The sequence below is a fragment of the Ixodes scapularis genome, unplaced genomic scaffold, assembly GCF_016920785.2.
Source record: "Ixodes scapularis isolate PalLabHiFi unplaced genomic scaffold, ASM1692078v2 PGA_scaffold5__190_contigs__length_132052651, whole genome shotgun sequence".
Taxonomy (NCBI): domain Eukaryota; kingdom Metazoa; phylum Arthropoda; class Arachnida; order Ixodida; family Ixodidae; genus Ixodes; species Ixodes scapularis.
This window is the reverse complement of record NW_024609880.1, coordinates 95,126,471-95,146,486: the sequence shown is the minus strand read 5'-3', so window position 1 is coordinate 95,146,486 and position 20,016 is coordinate 95,126,471. Positions and strand designations below refer to the sequence as shown.

General features: G+C 46.6%; 3 protein-coding genes across 4 annotated transcripts; 2 read left to right on the top strand and 1 right to left on the bottom strand.

Annotated features, from left to right (window-relative positions):
- Positions 1-519: 519 nt before the first annotated feature.
- LOC115317829 lies at positions 520-4,983 on the top strand. Of its 2 annotated transcripts, none has more exons than XM_042294072.1 (5): positions 520-596; positions 1,496-1,575; positions 2,340-2,382; positions 3,273-3,350; positions 3,425-4,983. In XM_042294072.1, the coding sequence occupies exons 1-5, from the start codon at positions 551-553 to the stop codon at positions 3,631-3,633; spliced, it is 456 nt and encodes a 151-aa protein (XP_042150006.1). In that variant the 5' UTR covers positions 520-550; the 3' UTR covers positions 3,634-4,983. The 2 variants fall into 2 exon arrangements, with proteins under 2 accessions (XP_042150006.1, XP_040065387.1); XM_040209453.3 differs by having other exon boundaries at positions 545-562.
- Positions 4,984-5,295: 312 nt separating this feature from the next.
- LOC8031644 (proteasome subunit beta type-3) lies at positions 5,296-6,160 on the bottom strand. The gene has a single exon (XM_029977509.3). It carries the CDS (start codon positions 6,012-6,014, stop codon positions 5,397-5,399), a length of 618 nt encoding a protein of 205 aa, XP_029833369.2. The 5' UTR covers positions 6,015-6,160; the 3' UTR covers positions 5,296-5,396.
- A 194-nt stretch (positions 6,161-6,354) lies between these two features.
- Positions 6,355-15,996, top strand: LOC8031641 (protein LSM12 homolog). Its single transcript, XM_002406542.4, has 5 exons — positions 6,355-6,579; positions 7,570-7,706; positions 9,556-9,665; positions 13,371-13,503; positions 14,897-15,996. The coding sequence occupies exons 1-5, from the start codon at positions 6,450-6,452 to the stop codon at positions 14,984-14,986; spliced, it is 600 nt and encodes a 199-aa protein (XP_002406586.1). The 5' UTR covers positions 6,355-6,449; the 3' UTR covers positions 14,987-15,996.
- The last annotated feature ends 4,020 nt before the right edge of the window (positions 15,997-20,016 follow it).

The window sequence follows — 20,016 nt, the reverse complement described above, 5'->3', positions numbered from 1 at the left end:
ATCTCTCCAGTAAACAAACAAAGCTCTATTATCGCGCACATACACACTCCGCCCGTCTTTTTTTTTTCCCCCTATCTCGTTAAAATATATTTGTTTCTTCGGTCCCGCGTACCTATCCTTCGCTACAGAACGACGCATCTCAAACTAAAGAACCGACATTATCAGCTTCCTCTTGCTGACGTAGCAGACACAGCCAGCTTATCTTGGCAGCGTCATCAAGAGTGCTCCGTGCAATCCCCACAAAGATATACACCGACTCGCTTCTACACCCACGACCGATTACGTAGAGCTGTCAAAATTCGAGTGCTTGCCCCGATTGCAACGCACTCGAATACAGCTCCGATAATGAGAAAAGGTACGCCCACTGCATCTATTGATTGCAGAGCAATGCACTGTAGGTCAGCGAGCAGATATGTATATACACATTACTTACAAAGAACCTATAGCACTGTGCGCATTGGCCGGCAAGTACGCTAGCAAATTTATCACATCGACTCGCTTCGAGCAGGAAATGGCTCGTTGGACACAACATCCCGGAAAAGTTAATGATATGCGTGAAATTGTGAGCGCCGACAAACATCATCTGCGTCGTAGAGGTAGATATCGGTGAATAATAATAAGAATATACTCACAATATTAGCGTGTATGCAAAAGCGAGTGCGACTTACCTCGTCGATTACATGACTCGGCGCGCCGCACTGACCCGTCGGGACCTCCGATCCGGGCTCCGAGCTGGCTTCCAGTGACGGATCGGTAAAGTCCCGTCAACGCCACGGCGGGGTCTAATCCTCCACGACCTTGACGCATCCGTCGACGCGAATCCGACTTTCCCGGTTCCTACACGGGAGCCGTCCACTGAGCAGCCGTCGGCGCATTTGAGCCACGCTACTTCGCGCCGCCGGGCTTGCCGCTTGCACCCCGAGAACTTCACCGGTACGATAGAGGAGCGTTTTGGAAGCACACCGATGACGATGTTTGTTGTTGATGTTGTGGTACGAGTGATTTCTAACGATGGAACCGTTTTCTGGACACACGGGGAGGGGTCTTTGGTCTTACGGGGATGTTGTGATGGGTCAACACCACCGAATGCACGCGCTAGTGGTCTTCTCTGGGGTCAGGATGGGGGGATATTTTGGTAGACACAAGCTCGCCGCGAGGATTTCTCGCCACTCGTGAGGCGGGGGTGGTCTTCGGTCGAGCGTCGGCAGCGATGCGTGAAAAGCGAGGCGAAACTGGCAATGGTACGCGTGCTGCCATCTATGTTAGGTGTCGAGAGGGAAGGCCAGTCTCCGAATACGCCTCCGGGGCCTGTTTATTTTGTTTCTTTACTACTCGATTGCAACGTAATGATGTTTAAAGCGTTTATTATTAATCTAAATCAAATAAAAATACTTATTAATTTCATTAATATTGCAATTTGTAGTAAACTAATACAAAGTTGGCTTCAGCCGCCGCGTCCACTATCGTCTGCTACAGTTTTGGTTTTGCTCGTTAGACACAGTTATCACTTGCTGCGTCATGAATTCTGGAGGACTCCACGATACTATCGATTTGGAGGAAAACGATGATATTCAGGTAAATATCGGAATCCCAATGCTCACTCGGGAGGTTTGCAGACTGACCTACTAAAAGGGAAACAAGAAAGCAAAGCGTCCTCGGCGGGCCCAGTGAAGAAAACGTCATTTGGTGTGCCAGCAGTCTCAACTTTAATATAATTCAGGCCCAGAAAAACGTTTGGAGTGGAAGTTTGTTAAACTTCTAAAACCGTAATTCGGTAACTAGGCAGTACTATTATTAGTACACACATTCCTAAATGGCTGCGTTTTTTTTTTTTGTTTTTTTTTTTATTACTGGTACATAGGAAGGTCTCAGCTCAGTGACCTAAAGAATGTCAGCAAGGTGCTGAAGCAACTTCATCAGATAGCACTTTAAAAATGACAACTACCCCCCCCCCCCCCCCCCCCCCCCGAAAAAAAAAGAGGAAAGAAAATTTAAGGTTGATTTTATCAAAAATTTAGAAGCTGGTATTCATCTGATATCATTCACACTAGCTTTAAGTGATACTACCAAGCATAGTCCCAGCATGCATTGATCTTAATGGAAGAATTTCCCAAATAACTAAATTAATTCACTTTTAAACATAGGCCATGTATTTACCTTATTATTTTTATTATGTATGCATAATATGGCATTTGCCGAAATCTCGAATTATTATATTGAATTCCTACCTGAATCAGCCAGTGCTCAACATTTTGTCTTTTGTCAGTACTTTTTTATACACACCGACTCAATATTAGAATAGATTTGCACTCTTTACAAATATTCAACATATATTGCAGTCAAGTGGAAGTCATACAGATGCCCCAGTACAACAGCCAATGGGTGAGTAGCTTGATCTTATTATTAATTAATGAAACACACAAACTGCATAGGAATATAAATATTCTTCTCTAATGGGTATATTTGTGGCATAACTATGTACATGACTCCACTGAACAATAGTAAATCATTTTTAACGTAGATTTTTTTTTTACTACAATTCATATGCTATCAGCTATGAGCCTTATAGACAGGTATAGCCATACAAGCTTGCACCAATATTCGATGGAAAGTGGTCAGGCTGCCCACCTACAACATGTACTTTCTTTTATTCCTTCTGTCATTTTTGCCGTCGGTGTTTCGACAGAAGCATCATTATAGTCTTATCATATTCTTAAGCATCACACAACATGAAACAAATGAGCAAATTTAAGATATTATTGATGAGCCTAAAAGTTTTTAACATAGCAACATTAAAAAAAAAAGTATAGTTGCTTTATATGCCAAATAATTCATGAGACACAATACGTTGCAAAGCATGAACCCTTGTGAAAAAAACTGTGGGCCTGCTGTTTCATTTTAGAAAATTTCATATCACCTGCATGCAACATCTGCACTTATCACAATAGTCTACATAAAGTGAGTATTACACAAAACATACTATTAGTTTATTTTACTTGCACTCCAAAACTGCATGTCAGCAGGGATATGTGCTTATTAACAAAGGTAAGAGGAATACAAACATTTATATGCCATTCAGTGAACCCGTCAGTTCTTTCCTCACCTAAAAAATTATGTTCTTAATTTTTTTTTTTTTTTTTGCTATACAGGATATGAGTGAAGTTCTAAAGTTCTAGAATTGAGAGTAATTAAAAGCACTGAACTAAAAACATACAACAGTAACTTTTAAATATCAACTACTATTAAGGAAAACATCTCATATTTGTGTTCAGATGCCGACAAAGACAACAAGATGGCACCTTCAGGGGCTCGCTCGTCCACCAATTCATCCCTTGAACGAGAGATTGAAAGTAAGTTCCTTTTCCACAGATGCTTTGCAAAAAAAAAAAAAAAAAGGCCACCTAATCCAGTACTTGGCTTGCAGGTGTGAAACAACATGCCAAGGTATTGCTTGACAGCCTTGCCAGCGAGCTGAAGACAGCGCTCGAGAAAGACGACGACATCATAGCCAGCCTCGCTGCCCTGCGGGAGAGAGCCCTTGGCGTGGAAGACAATCACCGGAAGAAACTGGATTGCATCGAAAAGACCGTGGGCAGTGTAATGAGTTCACTGACCACCGGCAAATCAAATTGAAAAGTCTGGCATGCAATGTGCCCGCTAGTTCTTTTTATGTCTAAGCACCACTGATGTTTTAATCCTCTTCTGATGCATTCCACAAGAAAACGTTTGATTAGATATGCGTTTCTGTACACGGCTTTAGTAGTGTCAAGGCATGACACATGTGCTCAGGGACCATTGACAAACTGGGACCTGCACCCAGTGCTTTTTGTTTTGCTTTGAATCCTTCAATCCTGACAAAACTAAGCAAAAGAAAAAAGAAAACAAAAGAGCAATTAACGTTACTCCCCAAATTAGTTTTGCTCTAGAAATACTCTCAGCAAACCATAGCGGTTGCTAGTAGTAGTGTCAGCGTGCTCGTAAAAGATGAAGCTTTCATAATTTGTTTCGGTCCCAAACTGCAACATCAGGAGATGAATGTACAGTGAGCATCTGTATTGACAAATAAAACTTATCTGGGTTCTAGCACAATCCGTGCAGCTCATATCCTTAACTGAAGCTCGTTTGTACCGTACGTAACATATACCTCGTTTCGCCTCAAAATGGACCGTAACGGATGCTACGAGCCATCCCCGTCAATCCAGCACGCTGCAAAATGCGACTAAGCACCCTTCCTGAAGGCCATGCGACACTAGCACGGCACTGGACTTGTTCCGATGGCTTCTGTTGCGGTCTATCGTGAGCTGAAATGGGCTATAGTCGGTTGCAATTTAAGAAGAGGGAGAGCCTCCGTTCATAATAATATCCTGTTCAATGCCAAGTGTGCAAAAGTCCATTGGATAGGATTGAGCTTTGGGTTGCTGGGCTCTTATTCTCACGAAACGGTACTGAAGAATGCTGCACGACTTGAGCTAACCAATCCGCTTGTACATAATGACATGGCGACGCAGTTTCTCCCTGGGAACTCGGGGGGGGGGGGAAGGGGGGGGGGGAGCAGAGCCTTCCTGTCATTCACACGTTGCAACGCAAGGCTTACTCAATTTATCTGCACCTCTGCAAAATATGGCAGGGCAGTGTACCTCCGGTTTGTGTATCGAGATATGGCTGGAAGTATGCCGCCCTACGCTTTTCTGCACCGGTGCAGGTAAATCAAACAAGCTTACAGTCCAGAAAGACCAAGATCGTCTTCACACTCGCTGGCAGCTGCTCCACCAAATGCGCTGGCAGGGAACACAAGACAACATGGTCAGTGACAACTTAAGAAACACGGGGCGTGTCGAGTCCAGAGCCTCTATCGCTACGCACCCATTGAACGAGGTTTGTGCATTGGACGGTAAGAACACCAGAGTGAACCACGAAGCCTCAACAAAGTAAGCCATGCCCCACATTTCAACTGTCAGTGATTATAGACTGGACCATGGGTGTACCGACGGGGGGGCAAGGGGGGTGCTTGCCTACCAGTTCTCCGAGTGGGGAGGGGGGGGGGGGGGGGGGGGCAAAGGCATGTGTTTTGCCCCCCCTGGGCAGGGCAAACATTGGCCGGCGGCGCCCAAGGGATACCAAGGGCACCGTGCCTTCGGCCCGGGGGGGGGGGGGGGGGGGGTCTGGTTTGCCCCCTTCACCCAAAAACAAGTTGGTACGCCACTGGACTGGACTCAGCGGTGTTGCATTGGAGCGCAAACAATCGCGTCGGCCTGCAAAGTCCTGACCTCTACTACGAAACAGAAACAAAGCAGGTGACCTCCGCCAATGCAAAAAAAAAAGAATCTGATTCACTTTATTCGAAGGGTAGGCAGCAGGCGGTACAAGGAAAACGCAATAAAAAAAAAAAAACAAGCTTAGTCCATCCGGGTCTTGAGGTACTTGGTTGTCACCTTGTCCTTCTCGACGATGTGGACCACGCCGCCCCAACCAGAGCTGGCGTCTCTGTCGAAAGCGTTTACGAGCGCCTGCGAGATGACTTCAAAGAGCTCGTCGGGACCCAGGTCGGGCTCCCAGAGCGCCTCGCACATGCCGAAGCACTGCTCTTCGCACGTCCCCGAAACGACGAAGTCCTCGGGTTCGCTGATGCAGCCGATCAGGTCCGTGGATGCGATGTAGGGTTCGTTCGTTATCGGGTCCAAACCAGCGATGAGGGCCTCCGTGAAGTACGGGCCGAAGCGGCGCTCGTACAGAATGTTAGACACGACCGACGAGAACGTCTTGGGCTTGATGCGTCGGCCCTCGCGGAGCTCGTACATGTTGATCCGGAACTTCAGTCGCTGCGAGACCGTCTGGACGTCGGTGGCGAGGCCGGAGAGGCCGCAGTAGAGCTTTGGGCCCATCTCGAAGATGCGCTGGAAGTCCAGGGCGATCGTGTGGCCCCTTGCGCCCAGGCGCCGGTCTGCCGCGATGGCGATGCACTCTTTGCCCTTCATGGCGATCACGACGCCTCCGTTATACGACATGATACTCATCTTGGCGGTTTGGTGGGGTTCCGGCGACCCAGCGAGTCCAGAAACGATGAAGTCGGAAATTTGCGACAAGCGTACAATGACTTTTCAGAATGAAGGAAAAGCGACAAGACAGGCTTTCGCACCTGGATCGGATTGGCTTCTTTAACCTTTCTAAAAACGTTAATTGCAAAATTTGCTAGATCTAGAGAAATTCGCAAGAAAATTCATTTTCTTGTGCAAAATAAAATTTTACGTATAAAAAAAACTGCAATAAAGGCAAGAATTTAAATTATAAATAATTTGGTTTAAGCTACCTCGTAAACTTTGTGGTTTAAACATCCACAACACACGTTTGGAGACTGGGTGGTTTAGCGGCTTTTGGCGGTTTTCGGCGGGGCTCGTGGCGACACTAACAAAACTCCATCCACTATGTAAATTTTCCATCCACTCCCGAAGATGAAAGCCATGGCGGATGGGCCGGAGTGTTTCAGCTTGGGAAGTGTGGTCAGTTGTAAAACTTTCTACGACCAGGTGATCGAGGGAGAGGTCTTAGCGTTCGACCAACCAACCAAGGCACTCATGCTGAGTATCCTTTTCCAAGCTCAGTGGCGTTTGCTTCCAAACTTACCCCGCAGGCAACGTGTTGCCTACCGCGCCGGAGGGGTCGGCGACTACTGCGAGTTTTCCCCGACGTTTCTGTTTTGCCGGTACGAAACAATAATTGACGCAATTGATAGCCTGGTAGAGAAGTTCCCTCGGTACTTCACCGGCGTGTTGTCTTTGTCTTAATCGGCTGGCATTGCGTCCTTCTGTACACGCCCAATCCGTTGCTGTTAGGTCTCGGAGCGGCGTGTTCCAAGTGCCCGTCCTTCGTGAGAGGCTGCAGCGTTTTGCATTTTCTTTGGGCTACATTGTTCGTGTTTGCGTTGTCATCCGGGGCACTATTGCTCTGTGTCAACAGACAGCACCCCGAAATGTTGCGTGTGTTCCTGCGGGGTGTATGCTTCTAGGGATAAAAGGAGAGACAGAACGAAGAGAGCATCCGGCTTCAATACTAAAAGAATTCAAACGATAGCACGAACAGTTTAAAGTTGAACCTCTCTAGAAGATAACTTTTCTTTGTTTGTGTATGACAATAGACGACCCTTTTCACACAGAATCGCCTTGTAACATATCTGATTTTATTTCACAGATTGCTTTGTTCAGGCACACTTACTGTCCGCCTTTCTTTACTGATAAACCCAACTGTAATGGGGTACATGGCTTGCATTTACGTTATGTCAGCGGTCAGTGTGGTGGCCATGCTGCTGAGCGCGTACCGTCTGCAGCACATTTCGCACCACCAAATTTCTCTCTGCAAGAGCATGTAGGAATGACTGCCAGCATGGTGTAATGATGTCACATGCAAGCCATGTATAGCAGCTTGAAATATCTCCCTGAATTCCCCCACCCCACTTCATCAGAGCCGAGAGTTTGCTGCACCGAAAACCTAGACCTCAAAAAACAACTGTTACGAGGACCCACGAGGGCCCTGCCTTCTCGACCCACCTTCTTGACCTTGACCTGTGTGCACCAGAATGTGAGAGTTCCAGCGGAAAGGCCAACGTCAGCGACGTGCGGATGCTGAACCTCGACTTCATTGCTGATGTCGTCGTCAAAAAGGAAGCAGGCTCGAGTCCTGTGCCACCGCCACAACCCCTAAACATTGACAAGGTAGAGACATAAATGTGGAGACCCTGCGGTGTGTGCTGATGCAGTTTCTTCGCTGGTGCTTCCTCTCGAACCTGATTGGTTGAAATCAGTTCTTCCGAGTTCACCTCCCAAGTCAAACACCTCTAACTTAAGCAACTCTTGAAGTTGGGCCTGCTTGCCATTGATGTAGTGCATGTCCTGCAGTGAACACTTTTCTAACTTAGACGCCTTCCCATAATTAGGACTGCCTCAGTCTGTAGCACGAGGGTCCATGTTGAGGTTTTATTCTATTGGCAACTTTATTGTGTATTTTTCAAATTTCCTGGAGGCTGGCATTCTGAAGTGACCTGGCTCTGTTAGCAATTCATATTGTGGAGCTTGTGGTAGGGTGACCACCCGTCCCGCGACTCGCGGGACTGTCCCACATTGAGGGCTCGTGTCCCGCGTCCCGCCCGAGAAAGTCCCAAATCTTCAAAATATCCCGCATTTCACACTGTCGTAAAATAGTAAAATTCATTCCGCAACTTGTAATGCTGCCGAACAACGGGGCATAGGGAAACGCGTAGGTCGCTTGTAATCGTGCGACTCGAAATGGTACGCAATTTTCTATCCTAGCATCGCGGGAAGTGACCGCAATGCTAGGATCCGACGCGCATGCGCCATTCTCCCTCTCTCTTTGGTGGCAAAACATTCTAAGAAAAATGGCTCGTAAAAGATTAAATATAAAATATTGTAATCATTGTAAAATTGCTATGCCAATGCAAAAGGGTTGCTGTGAATTTTTGTTTTTCTTGTTTTTAGTGAAGACAGCCACACTCGCAACGGTAAAAAAAGAGCATAATGTTAAACATCTGTGTAGGACCATGTTGATAAATGTAAACGTTGACAGGAAACAATAACCCGAAAAAGATTTACTGTTTCTTCTTTCCATTTCATCCATTGAGTTCAATTGCTGCAATAGAATTAACCGGTGCACATAGCGTGCAGAATATTAAATCTGTTAACAGAGCCTCGGTTCATTGTGTGCATGATAATAAATCCCCCCCCCCCCCCCCCCCCCCACCCGCCCCTCCTCTGCCTTGCGTGTCCCGCATTTCACTAGCAAAAAGGTGGTCACCCTAGCTTGTGGAGTGTCATGGAAACATATCTTTTGTTGCGTCGGTGTGTTGCACACAATCTTCAAAATATTGCGGTTCGGGCTCTGTAGATCAGGCGAACAGGGCTGCGGTCATGATCCGTACAGTAATTTTTTACCTGCTACTCGAAAGCCTACCTTGCAACACGGTTACTTTCGATTCCTCATAGGAGCTGAACTACGCCATCATAGTTTCATTTCAAATACAACTGGATGGCATTGCCCATCTGCACAAAAAACCTTCAAGAATTCCTAAATTATAAATGGGTGTCAAAGGTTATGGATCTTTCTTATATTACACACGTCTCTACCCATGGTCTAGTACAGAGGTATTCAATCTCAAGGAATGCCTCTCCTGATTGATAGGTGAAGAACCCTTTCTGGTCTGACCATTGAGGAAGTAAAGCAATGTAGAAGCCTGCAGGCCTTTTAAACAGTAATGTAAATGCTAGAAAGTGTTTGGCACACATTTGTGCTTCAGTGAAGAACTCGAATATTCTAAAATGGTGCTCAAACTGGAAGAGCACTTTATTTAGGGGCAGGGACGGCTGGGGAAATATTGAAAACCCTGGAGAAGCTCGACATCCTAGAAACCCAGATTGAGAAGCCACATTTAATAGTTAAGCTGATTGGATAAGTATGCTGAAGCATCTGCTAACCCTGCACTCATTTAATAAGCATGCACTTATTTCCATTGAAACCTGCTTCTTTCTTTTGTCCCTGGCCGTTTGGCAGCTCAAGACGAGAGCGCGACAAAATATTGAGGAGCGCCAGCGCCTGGCTGCCGCTGTTTCGGCGGGGGTGAGCCCCGAGGGAATCCACCTCTTCCTGGCCATCCGGAAAACGTGAGTGCGACAAGCCAACATCAAGTCTTGTCCATGGAATCTTGAGGGTGGCTGCCTAGCTATGGAAGTAGAGGTAAAAGAAGTGCTGCGTGAAGCCTGGAGCAGTCCCATGATTGCACTTTAGCACCTCTCACAATCAAATGCAAAGATTATTTCTCTATTATCTTGGCACAGATCTCGACACCACCTTTATGGGGCAGAGATGCCTGGGGTGACAAATAGTGACGGGGGCGCGAGATTTTTGTAGGTCAAAATGCAGATTCATAGTTGGAACATCTCAGTATTTGTATGACAATGGGCTCATGACCACCAATTCTAGTGTGAAGCGCAGAGCTCGGTCTTTCATAGTGTAACATTTTTCTGAGTATTCAACAGCCTTGTGTATTCATTAGGAATGGGTTCCCGACAACATCAGATCTGTACTGTACATTCCCTGACTGATGTCCACAACAAATGAGGACTGGAATACTCTTCATCTAAATAGCTCAGGGAAGATCTGTTGGTGCTAATGAATCCTGCTGGTTATAAGGTGGTTATTAAACCAAGCTATTAATGACAGGATAACTACAATTTCATGTAGCAGTGCAGGGGTGGGAGCAAAAGTGTTGTTTTGGAGAGATCTAGTGTCCCAACATTTGTAAGTATTTCCCTCAAATATGGGCGCTTTACTGTGCACATGTGATGGTTATATTTGCTAGCATGGAAAACACATATCCCTGTCCTGTCAATAAAAAATTTTTTTTTTTTTTCTATATGTACTAATTTAGCTTGCTCAAACTTTGTATGTTAGTGAATCTGAGAAGCCAACTCGCAGCTTTTCAGTGCTTAACCCTTTCAGACGCCAATCGTTATTTCCGGAAAGAAAATTTTTTTTTTTTGTCTGAAATATTAATTTACAGCCAAATGAGATGAAATCATGTGCAACTTACAAGAAAATCATTATAGTTTATTTTTTACAGACATGTACGCAATTGTGTACAAAGCGTCTCAAAGGTCATGAAAAGGGGCTTTCAAACATGAAATCTGTAAAAACAGTTGCCGTCCTTCGTCAGGCAAAGCGGGACGCGGCACTTCTTACAGAATATTCAGGATCTTCCTCTGCATCTTTCATACTTGCACCTTGATGGGACTGCTTGATCTCAAGCTTCTGGCCAGTGATCCACGCCATCGTAACGGCTATCCGAGCACGGCCGCTGGATGCGTGCTGCCTTCTTGTGCGGAGGATCCATGGGAGCATCTTCAATTTCTTGTGATGGCCTCCCACGCTTTCTCTTGCTTGGCACAGACGTGATGAGGGCCTCCGCAATCTGCAGGCGGAAATGCATGAGGTCCAGTAGCCTTGACCTTTGCATGTCCGAGGGATCCTGTATGTACTCTAGCCAAGCATTGCATACAGCAATGTCTACAAAATGAAAGAGTGCTCTTAGCATCCACTTCCTTGATTTGATTTTGATCCGGTACAGGCTAAGCAGGAAGTCCATCTTGTCGACGCCTCCCATATTCCGGTTGTACTTCGTAATTACTTCCGGCTGCTCTACAAAGATGTGTTCACGCTTGGCCTTGTCCCATCTTTTTACCTGCTGTTGGTTTCCGATTCCAACGAAGTTGGAAGCCACACATACGCTGCTGTTGTCCTTCCACGAAACCACAACAATATCGTCACTTGTGACATACTCAGTGGAGTATTCTCGCGTTTTCTTTTTCATTATTTTAGCTGGTTCAAGAAGACACTTGCCCAGCCTGTTACTCCGCACAGTCCCTATAACGAGAATCTTTTTGTTTCGCAGTTTGTGGAGGAGCGGCACTGACGTAAAATAATTATCAAGGTAGAGTTGATAATTACAGCCAGTTGGGATTCTTTTAGACTAGTGTACTACTACACCAGAACAAAGGCCGTAGTCTTTCTTCAGCTCAGCGGGAATTGTGTTTTCCCCCTGATGAACCGCAAAGTCGTAAAGCAGGCCGCTCCTACCGCAGAGAGCGAATACCAAGGGGTCGGCTTGCCTTTGACATACTGTTTGATGGAGAGTTGGCCTTTGAAGGGAATCATCTGTTCATCAATTGACGATTCTTGTTCAATGGCAAGCTAGAAGCATCGCTGCCTTATCTGATCCAAGAAAGGGTGCACTTTCCACAGGCGATCGTCGTTTTGTTCGCCAGGAGCTTCAGCTTCAATATGCAGGGTGTTGCGGAGCTTGAAGAATCTTTTCTCAGACATGGTCTCGCTGATCAAGGGAACTTTCATGATGCGGTCCCAGTAGAGCCTGATGGGAGGCAGAGCAATGACACCCATCAGAATATGGATACCAAAAAGTTTCCTTATTTCGTCAGCTGTCGTGTTCACATTATTGTGGGTTTCTTGGACGCTGTAAAGATTCGTCTGTTCTGCCATGCACTTGAAAATGGATTCTGGCACGTACCTTGAAAAATATGTGTGCGGCGTACAGGTTTCGTCCGGCTCAGGTAGGCAGTCGCCGTGGCCGCTGAAGTCGATATTTGGTGGGGGGTCGAATCTTCACTTTTCGCGTCCAAAGGTTATGCTCTCATCGATTATTTCTTGAGCAACGTCATCTTCATCATCGCTTTCACCAATGTCGGATGTGTTCCCGGAAGCAATCTAATCGGTCGGCTGACTCTTTTGTCGCAGCATGGGGCTTTGCTTTATAAAAATTTGTGCAAGGCACTTCCGGAAAGCCTGGAAAAGTCATAATGCGGAAGATTAGGCAGCGCGTTTGGCACACGGTCATTTTTTGCTTCCATTGTGACACTTTGTACACAATTGTAACCATGCACTAATTGCGCTGTTTGTGCTTAGGCGAAATTATTTTGACCATACACAGGATAAAGCATTACAAATAGCTTTCATATTTTATTATATCCTCGGGACAAGAAGGAAAGTCAGCAAAAATTGTTAGAATTGCCTTACCTGGCAGTGCCGTCCTGCGCGCTGCCATGTCTGTTTACATGTATATTTGCTTCAGCACTTACTAGATGGCGCTGTAAACGCTTAGGTTGTCAGCTGAATAGCGGACAGATTGTCTAAATTCATCAAAAATGCAGAGTTTCGGAAACGCTCGTTCTAGAAGCCGCGGTTTTGGAATGTGCACAATTGTGTACATGACGTCTGAAAGGGTTATGGGGTGCTGAACCGAAATTCTGATTTCAGAAAACAACGTGCAAGTGCTAGGCGGAGCACAACAAACCCCAAAGCATCAGTGATAAAGCGATACCTCCAACAGATGGTCATATTTTTGTGAAAGAAGAGCGCGCTTGAGAGCAAGGCTGAAAAAGCCCATGACATCGAGATTCTCATTTCCTCCTCTTCTCACTTTGACTCTGTGAGGACGCGAAGAGGGAAGGAAGCAAGGCAGTTTCCCCTCCAATTCTGCAGAAAGCGTGATGTTGCTAATCTCACTCAATCACATACTTCTTTAACAAAAATACGGCCATCCGTTCGAGAAATTGCTTTACGAGTGGTGTTTTGGGGTTTGTGGCGTCCCGTTGAACACCCGTGCTACCTTATTTTGTGAAATTAAAGTTTCGGTCCAGCATCCCTTTAACCAAAGGGTGCACAGCATTTCCCGGCAGCTCACAATGTTTGGTAAATGCTATCCAGGGCATGCATATATCACATTCCTACTAGATAGACATGTTAAGTGCTAGACCATGACCTTGATCACTGTGTTTGCCTGTTGTCCCTTGCAGAATTGACGAGGTGACGTGGCAAGACAAAAACATCATAGTCATGAACGAAGTGACCATCCTGCCACCCTACCGGCCCGAAAACTGCAAGGGGAAGTCGGACAACGATCCCAGCGTCCTCCATGTCCGAAAGATTGTAAGCGCACAGTTGCGCTTCAGGAAGCCTCTCAGAGTGTTTGTATAAGGGCCTGCTTGTCTCTTTCGTTTCTCGGGAACCGGAGCCTCGGCTCCAGTTTCCAGAGTGTTCCATTAAAAGAACAAACAGGTTGGGTTCGGGATACGACAGAGATACTTCCAGTTTGGCATTTTCTGAGGTGGCCCAGTCACAACTGGTGTGTCTAGTTGTCTAGAGCTTGCGAGTAATATAATTATTTATATATTTTGTTTGAATAATAAAGAAATTGCTGCATTGGGTTCACCAAAGATGGTAGCTGGCTATGAGACATCTGTATGTGTGCGAGCAAAAAAAGTGAACAGCAAAGACGCACCGAAGCTACCCAAATTTCTTGTAATGAAATTATATTGTCTCCTGTTCATACCCTTGTATTCCATGCATTGGAAGCCAAAAAAAAAAAAAAAAAGGCCTGGTGGTGTTTGGCAGCTAGTTAGATGACACTCTTTACAAGCAAGTTGGCGTTTGCCCAGACCAGCAGTGAACACCGCACATGTGCACAAACCAGATGCATGTTAAGTGTGCACTGTGCCGACAACTGCACTAAGAGTATGTGCAATCCATATTTTGTTCACATTGTTAGCAGCAAGTTGAAGCAAAGCTGTATGAGGTGTGTAGTCTGCTCTCAAACTTTATTTTAACACCAAAGTTTTCATTTGCCAGGAACTATTACTGGAAGGTTGCTTAGGTAGTACTGCCATCTTTCTATGAGGCTTTAAAAAAAAAAAAAAAAGCTACAGTGAACAATTGACATTTTTGTTTTATGGTGAAGAAAATCTATGCATTCTTGATGGGGAAACTGTTCCTTTAAATCGAGTCTTGTGCTTTGGAGTTTAAAGTGAAATTTAATATGCCACCTTTCGGATGATAGCGCCATCTCTCAAAATGCATTCCTCTCCTTCCCTCTCTTCCTCCTTCCCCCTTCCCAATTGGGTGACCGATTGAAATGCCAGCTTGGGTAACTGCAATCCGGCAGCGACACAGATACTGTGCTGCAGTATTTTGTTGCATGTTGAAGATTCGCAGTTACCCAGATTTAATCCTCGGCCATTTACTAGAATGGGGTAGACACTCTTCATAGGTCTTTGTACAAACCTCCAAAATTTTAAGACTTCCTAAAAAAAAAAAAAAACGCTATGTGCGAAATTTTGTACACTTCTTTCTTCCATAGCACCCATGTGACACTGGAGAGAGTCGTGCTATTGCTCGCATGCATTTCCTCCGTCTGCTAAAGACTGTTAAACACATTCCTTTCGGTACCGCAAGCAGCACCGCACGTTCTGCAACGAGTCTATTCATGCATTATTTATGCATCCATTAACGATGCATCCGCTTCCACTGGCGGCCCTCTTTACAGGTGGAGAAGCACATCCGAGACCAGCAAAAGCAGACCCAGGGTCCGGCCCGCCAAACGTCGCCCCCACAGCAGCCGTCTCCAAAGGCTTGACCGAGGAGCCGGGCTTCTGCCCTACGACTCCAACGCAGATTCATTTCTTCAATCCCTCCCCTAACCCGCCCCCCTCCTTCCTCCGCAAAAGAAAGACGAACGTGTTGCCAAAGGCACATTGACCGCACAGACGACGGAGACAGCTCGACCGCCGGCAAAGCCAGTCGACTCTTCCAGGCCCGTCCGATTGGCACTTCATTTCCGTTTTTTACTTACCTCATTTTCCCACCGCTCTCGGGTCTGAGGAAGCGGCTATAATTTGTCGCCTTGCATTTTACCATAGTCGCCGACAGGATGGGGACAGCGGGGAGGAGTCAGTGGTCCTGCCTCCAGCGCCAGCTTTCTACTTTCGATAATGCTTCGGCGTTGCACATGCAGCCGAAGCGTAGTACGTTCGAAAGGGGCGCTCCGCTGTTCTCACCCCTTCGGTGACGACGTCGGTCCCCTTCTTTTTTAATGTGACTCATTTGAATCCACCCCTCCATCATCTGTTTTTGCTCTCCTCCCCCACCACTCTTTTAGTTTTTAATTTGATGCGCCGCCCTCCCACTCCTGTTAAACGAGTCCATTCCTGTCCAAAAGCCTACCTTGGTACTATTTTAAAATTTCGTTAGTGAACTTGTTTTTTCTTTGAATTAGGGATGCAAGTGCAAGCGTGCCCCGACAAGGACTCGGAAGGAGAAAGAAAAAGGAATTGATGAAGACGCGGCCTCTCTGCGGCTTGAGGCAGAGCTACATTCCCCCTTGTGTTTTGTTTTACGTTTCGCTCCCACCCATGACTTTGCCTCTTCCGTGCACCGAGACCACCGAACGGGGGCTCGTGTCGATCAAGGTCGGTTGGGCCCGCCTGTGGCTTCTGGCCGACTGCAAAGAAGAAAGAGGGAGAGCAAAGGGTCCCGGAGAATGACTGTCGACAGCGGCTTCCGAGTCTGCACGGGGGACGGACAGACAAGAAAATATGATGCCAGAGGAGCAAAAGCTCGGCAATAAACGAAGGGAACATGAAAGAACTGCTTGGATCTGTTTTCTCGTGTCTTTCAGTACCTGTAGGCCACAGGTTTGTGTGCGTGAAACAGCGTCCTCTGGTTAAAGGGACTGAAGCGGTTTTGCATTTGAGGAAACACTTAAATAGTCTTCATTTGACCTCCGGAATCTTGAATATCGAAATTATTTTTTAATTTAGTGCATGTAGGCTGCAGAAAATCATTTTTAAAAGAATTGTCGAAGGCCCTCCTTCGTGGAGTGCGACATCACAAAAGAAGCCTTTGGAATCTCTGCTCTCGCGCATCGTCAGCACCTATCAAATCTATGCATGTGCATTGTTGTTATTTCTGAAAAAGAAAAAGAGACGAAGCGACTTGTACCAGAGTGGGGGAATATACCTGGCAAGCTTGCAACTGCACTCGCGGCCTTCGAATGATGCACGCTTGGCGGCCGAAAGACCCGTTTAGGACGTCGCAGGAGGTCTTTCGCGTTGTTATATCTTCGGTGAAAACAAACAATATTCAGATTCACAGGATAACACTATCGTCAAATACTGTGCATCCACCCATTCTGCACAAAGTGCCCAACCCCAAAATTTCAACATGAAAAAATATGCACAGTACATATAAATGTAAAATTGATGACCTCACATGTGCCCACCCCTATTTTTTCGCGATTATCTTCAAATTTTGAATCGGCACTTGCTCTGTATTTTACGGCACGCTAGAATCAGCCTTTATCATTTTTTAAAAGAAGTGTTTCCCCTTCCCATTACGAAAAGGAAGTGTGTTGATAAAATGCTTGCTATTACAGTCGGCTATTGCAGTCACTGGCAGGATTAGAAAGGCAGAAGGGCCTTCAATTGTCCCGTCTCCAGCATGAGCTTCCTTACTTTCAGTAATGCTTTGGCATCCCAGATGGTGCAACTGAGGCAACAAGAGGGGGCTGTGCGTCAGGAAAATGTGCTCTGCGATTCTCATCCTATCGGTGGCTGTAGGAGGACAGAAGGCAACCTGTTGTCACATTTGTCTTGTTTTTAACCTTCTGCAGGAGTTGAGTTCTTAGACAACTACTGAAGACCACGAAACATTTTCTATGAGCGACGCCGCGACCACGGTGCTAGGCATAAATAGGCGAGGGCATGCAGCACGGCAAACGCTGCGACGCGATCGACCAGATAAAGTCTTATTGACACAAACCTGAGTATAATCAACTGACTGCGTCTCCGCCATGCAAACATTGCAACTAAAAAAAAAAAAAAAAAAAAAGTCTTGTTTTTATGGCATTTTGGTGCACCCCTTTTGGTGTACCGCTCAAAGCGTCTGCTCTGACCCTGACGAACGCTGGCTTGGACACTGCGCCAGGTATCTCTCCGCTTTAACGTGTTCATACAACTTATTGTTGCACTTGAGGCATGAAACTAGGATCAATGACTGACCTGTTTCATGCCTCCTGCAGAAGGCCAGGGGGGGGAGGCCCCATGGCCCCCCCCCCCCCCCTGGCTATGTGCCTGGGTCACGGACCAGACAAGAGAGACCAAAACATACAATGTTCTACTCAAATGTTGGTCAACATTGTTTTCTTTCTGCCATATTTTTTAAGATTCAGCTAACCAAGACATGCCACCACATCAGCTGCTGCTCCTAGCACGCCTTTGCGAAGCGGTGAAGCGCAATGCAAGCAGCACAGTGCGGGTGCCATGCTGTGGAGGCAAATGTTTGACATGGTAATTGTGCGATGCTATCGGGAAATATTAGGGCTCTGTTGCAAAGCAACTGAGGTTATGAGCAGCGACCTAAAGACTTCCCGGGGAATAAACCATCCAAGGTTCGAAACTGCCACCTTGCACTGTGGAGACTCGGACGCAGCCTCCATGCCATGAAAGTGGTCGCATTATTCAGAGTAAGGAACGGGCTGGTTTATTGCAGCAGCCACCATTGAACCATTTTGCAAAGTGTCTCCTCGCAACTTTTTAGCTCGTTTGCAAACAATGAAGATGTCATCATCTGGACGTTTATAGCCTCGTCCCACTACAGTGACAAACACCGGTTTTTGCCTAACGACACCACGAAGTTCCGTGTCGCCGATGCTGTCCCACTGCAACGACAGACACCCTCGACAATCGCCGACAAACGATCGACGATGGACGAGTTCTTGTCTGTCGTTGGACTTGAAGCACAGAAAGCTGCCCCACTGGGGAACATCTCTCGGAGACAAACTTATCCTCCTCACCCGTTTATGCCTTCTGCCGCCTCCCTCCCCACACTTCTACCCTTCCTCCCGGAACGAGATGTCCTTGGCGGCCACTCCTCGTTCTCGGCCCCGCAGTTTTGGTCCCTCGATTGCACGTAGTGGTCGCGGGCGCGGCTTGCTGGCTGGGTCCGGGCGGTCGTATTGCGAAAGGGAATTTGCTGTGGCTGGTTTTGCTCGCGAAAATTTGGTGCACGAGGTGGTGCTTCAAGACGCCGATCTACGGCCCTGCATCACGATGAATACACCCATGTGCGGAACTGACCAAAGTAAGACCGCTCACCACAAAGTAGGACACTACGTTTCGCGGCAAGCCATTCCGGCAGACGAGAGACTTGTCATCACGTTCTGTGATAATCGGGATGCCGTATTGTACACCAAAGAGCGCCTGCCCTCGATCATTCGAATATGAAGTTATAAATATCCTCAAGATCAGCGTGAAACTCCGTGGCGCTCACCTAGAATGCCTCGAACGGCCCAAAAAAGGAACGGTTTGGGTATTTCTAGTTCGGAAAAAGTTTCGTGTCAATTGTCACGACTGTTTACGGAAAGTCGCCAATGGCAAATGAAGAGAAGCGGAAGCTTTACTCGAGAAATAAAGTAATCGTCTCCACTTTCACCGTGTTTGCCGGCGCGTTTTATGCCCAAAGAGCAAAACACAAAAACTGCGTCGCCAGACTCTGTTTGTCTGTGTATTTTGAAGTATTTTGTTGACAACTCCAGTCCCACTAGGAAAAAAGTTTCCCTGCCCCCCTGTTCTGCCTCGTGTCCGCTAAAGTCACTGGATCCTGGGAAAGTAACGCCATTGCCTTGCCTACCTGCTAGCCGGACACAAACGGATACTAACATACGAACGACCCAAACCTCGCAAGGCGATTGGCGGATCAGTCTACGTTGCCATGGGAATCGCCATCTTGGTCCATTTAAATTTTCGGAGCTTCCAGAGGGTCGTTCTAAACCAGTCGCTCCAAGATTACCATGGAGCATCATCGTACTGGAAGCGTTCCTCGCCAATATAAAAGTCTTTGACACTCCGTACGCAATCAACTTATTAACCATGCCCATCTCCATGGATTTCTTACAATTATATATTGTTCTTCTTGCATATTTCAATACAGTAAACTTATTTTTCAGTGCCTCCAAGCACAGACACAGCATCTGGTGGTGGTACAAAGGTGTACGCTTGTTTTGCCGGTGTGTGGTTAGCAAAATCTCGGTATACAAAAAACGACTCCATAAAGCTATACCCGTCACCAGCGAATCTAGATTGGCTCACCAAGAACGGAGCGGTCAAGGAGAAATTGCTCATTTCACGGACCAACATGGCGACCACAAGGGGAGCTTGGCGTTACTTTCCCAGGATCCAGTGACTTTTGTGTCCGCCAGGTGGGACGGCGGACTTCGACAAACAGACTGTCTGTTGGTGTCGTCTGTCGCTCGTTGTCGTGTGTTGCTGTCTGTCGCTCTAGCGGGACGCGGCTATTAGACAACCACATGGCCAGCACAGCAAACAAGTAAGGTTTAGTCGGGGTGACTGGAAACAATGCGAAAGAAACTTTTGTAGAACTTTTCTTCCTTTCCCTAAAAATTACTGCGTCGACCCATATTCGGATGTTATTATTATCTGCGAGTTCTCCAGTATAGGCCAATGCGCTCTTTCCAAGCAAGCCCGCACGAGGTGTGGGCGCTGTGCGTGCGCAGGAAGCAGATTCGCATGAAGTGCAGCGTTTGCACCTGCGCCTTGCCTACTACAAGGGAGACATCTGAAGCGTTCTTCATAAGTGTGTTGAAGGCAA

Bases quoted from the DNA above. Each gene is read 5' to 3' on its own strand.
- LOC8031644 (XM_029977509.3), bottom strand. From the start codon at position 6,014: ATGAGTATCATGTCGTATAACGGAGGCGTCGTGATCGCCATGAAGGGC.
- LOC115317829 (XM_042294072.1), top strand. From the start codon at position 551: ATGCGTGAAATTGTGAGCGCCGACAAACATCATCTGCGTCGTAGAG. The intron at 597-1,495 runs GTAGATATCGGT...TTTGCTCGTTAG, and splicing joins ACATCATCTGCGTCGTAGAG to ACACAGTTATCACTTGCTGC. The intron at 3,351-3,424 runs GTAAGTTCCTTT...CTTGGCTTGCAG, and splicing joins CCTTGAACGAGAGATTGAAA to GTGTGAAACAACATGCCAAG.
- LOC8031641 (XM_002406542.4), top strand. From the start codon at position 6,450: ATGAAAGCCATGGCGGATGGGCCGGAGTGTTTCAGCTTGGGAAGTGTG. The intron at 6,580-7,569 runs GTATCCTTTTCC...TGTGTGCACCAG, and splicing joins AACCAAGGCACTCATGCTGA to AATGTGAGAGTTCCAGCGGA. The intron at 7,707-9,555 runs GTAGAGACATAA...GCCGTTTGGCAG, and splicing joins AACCCCTAAACATTGACAAG to CTCAAGACGAGAGCGCGACA.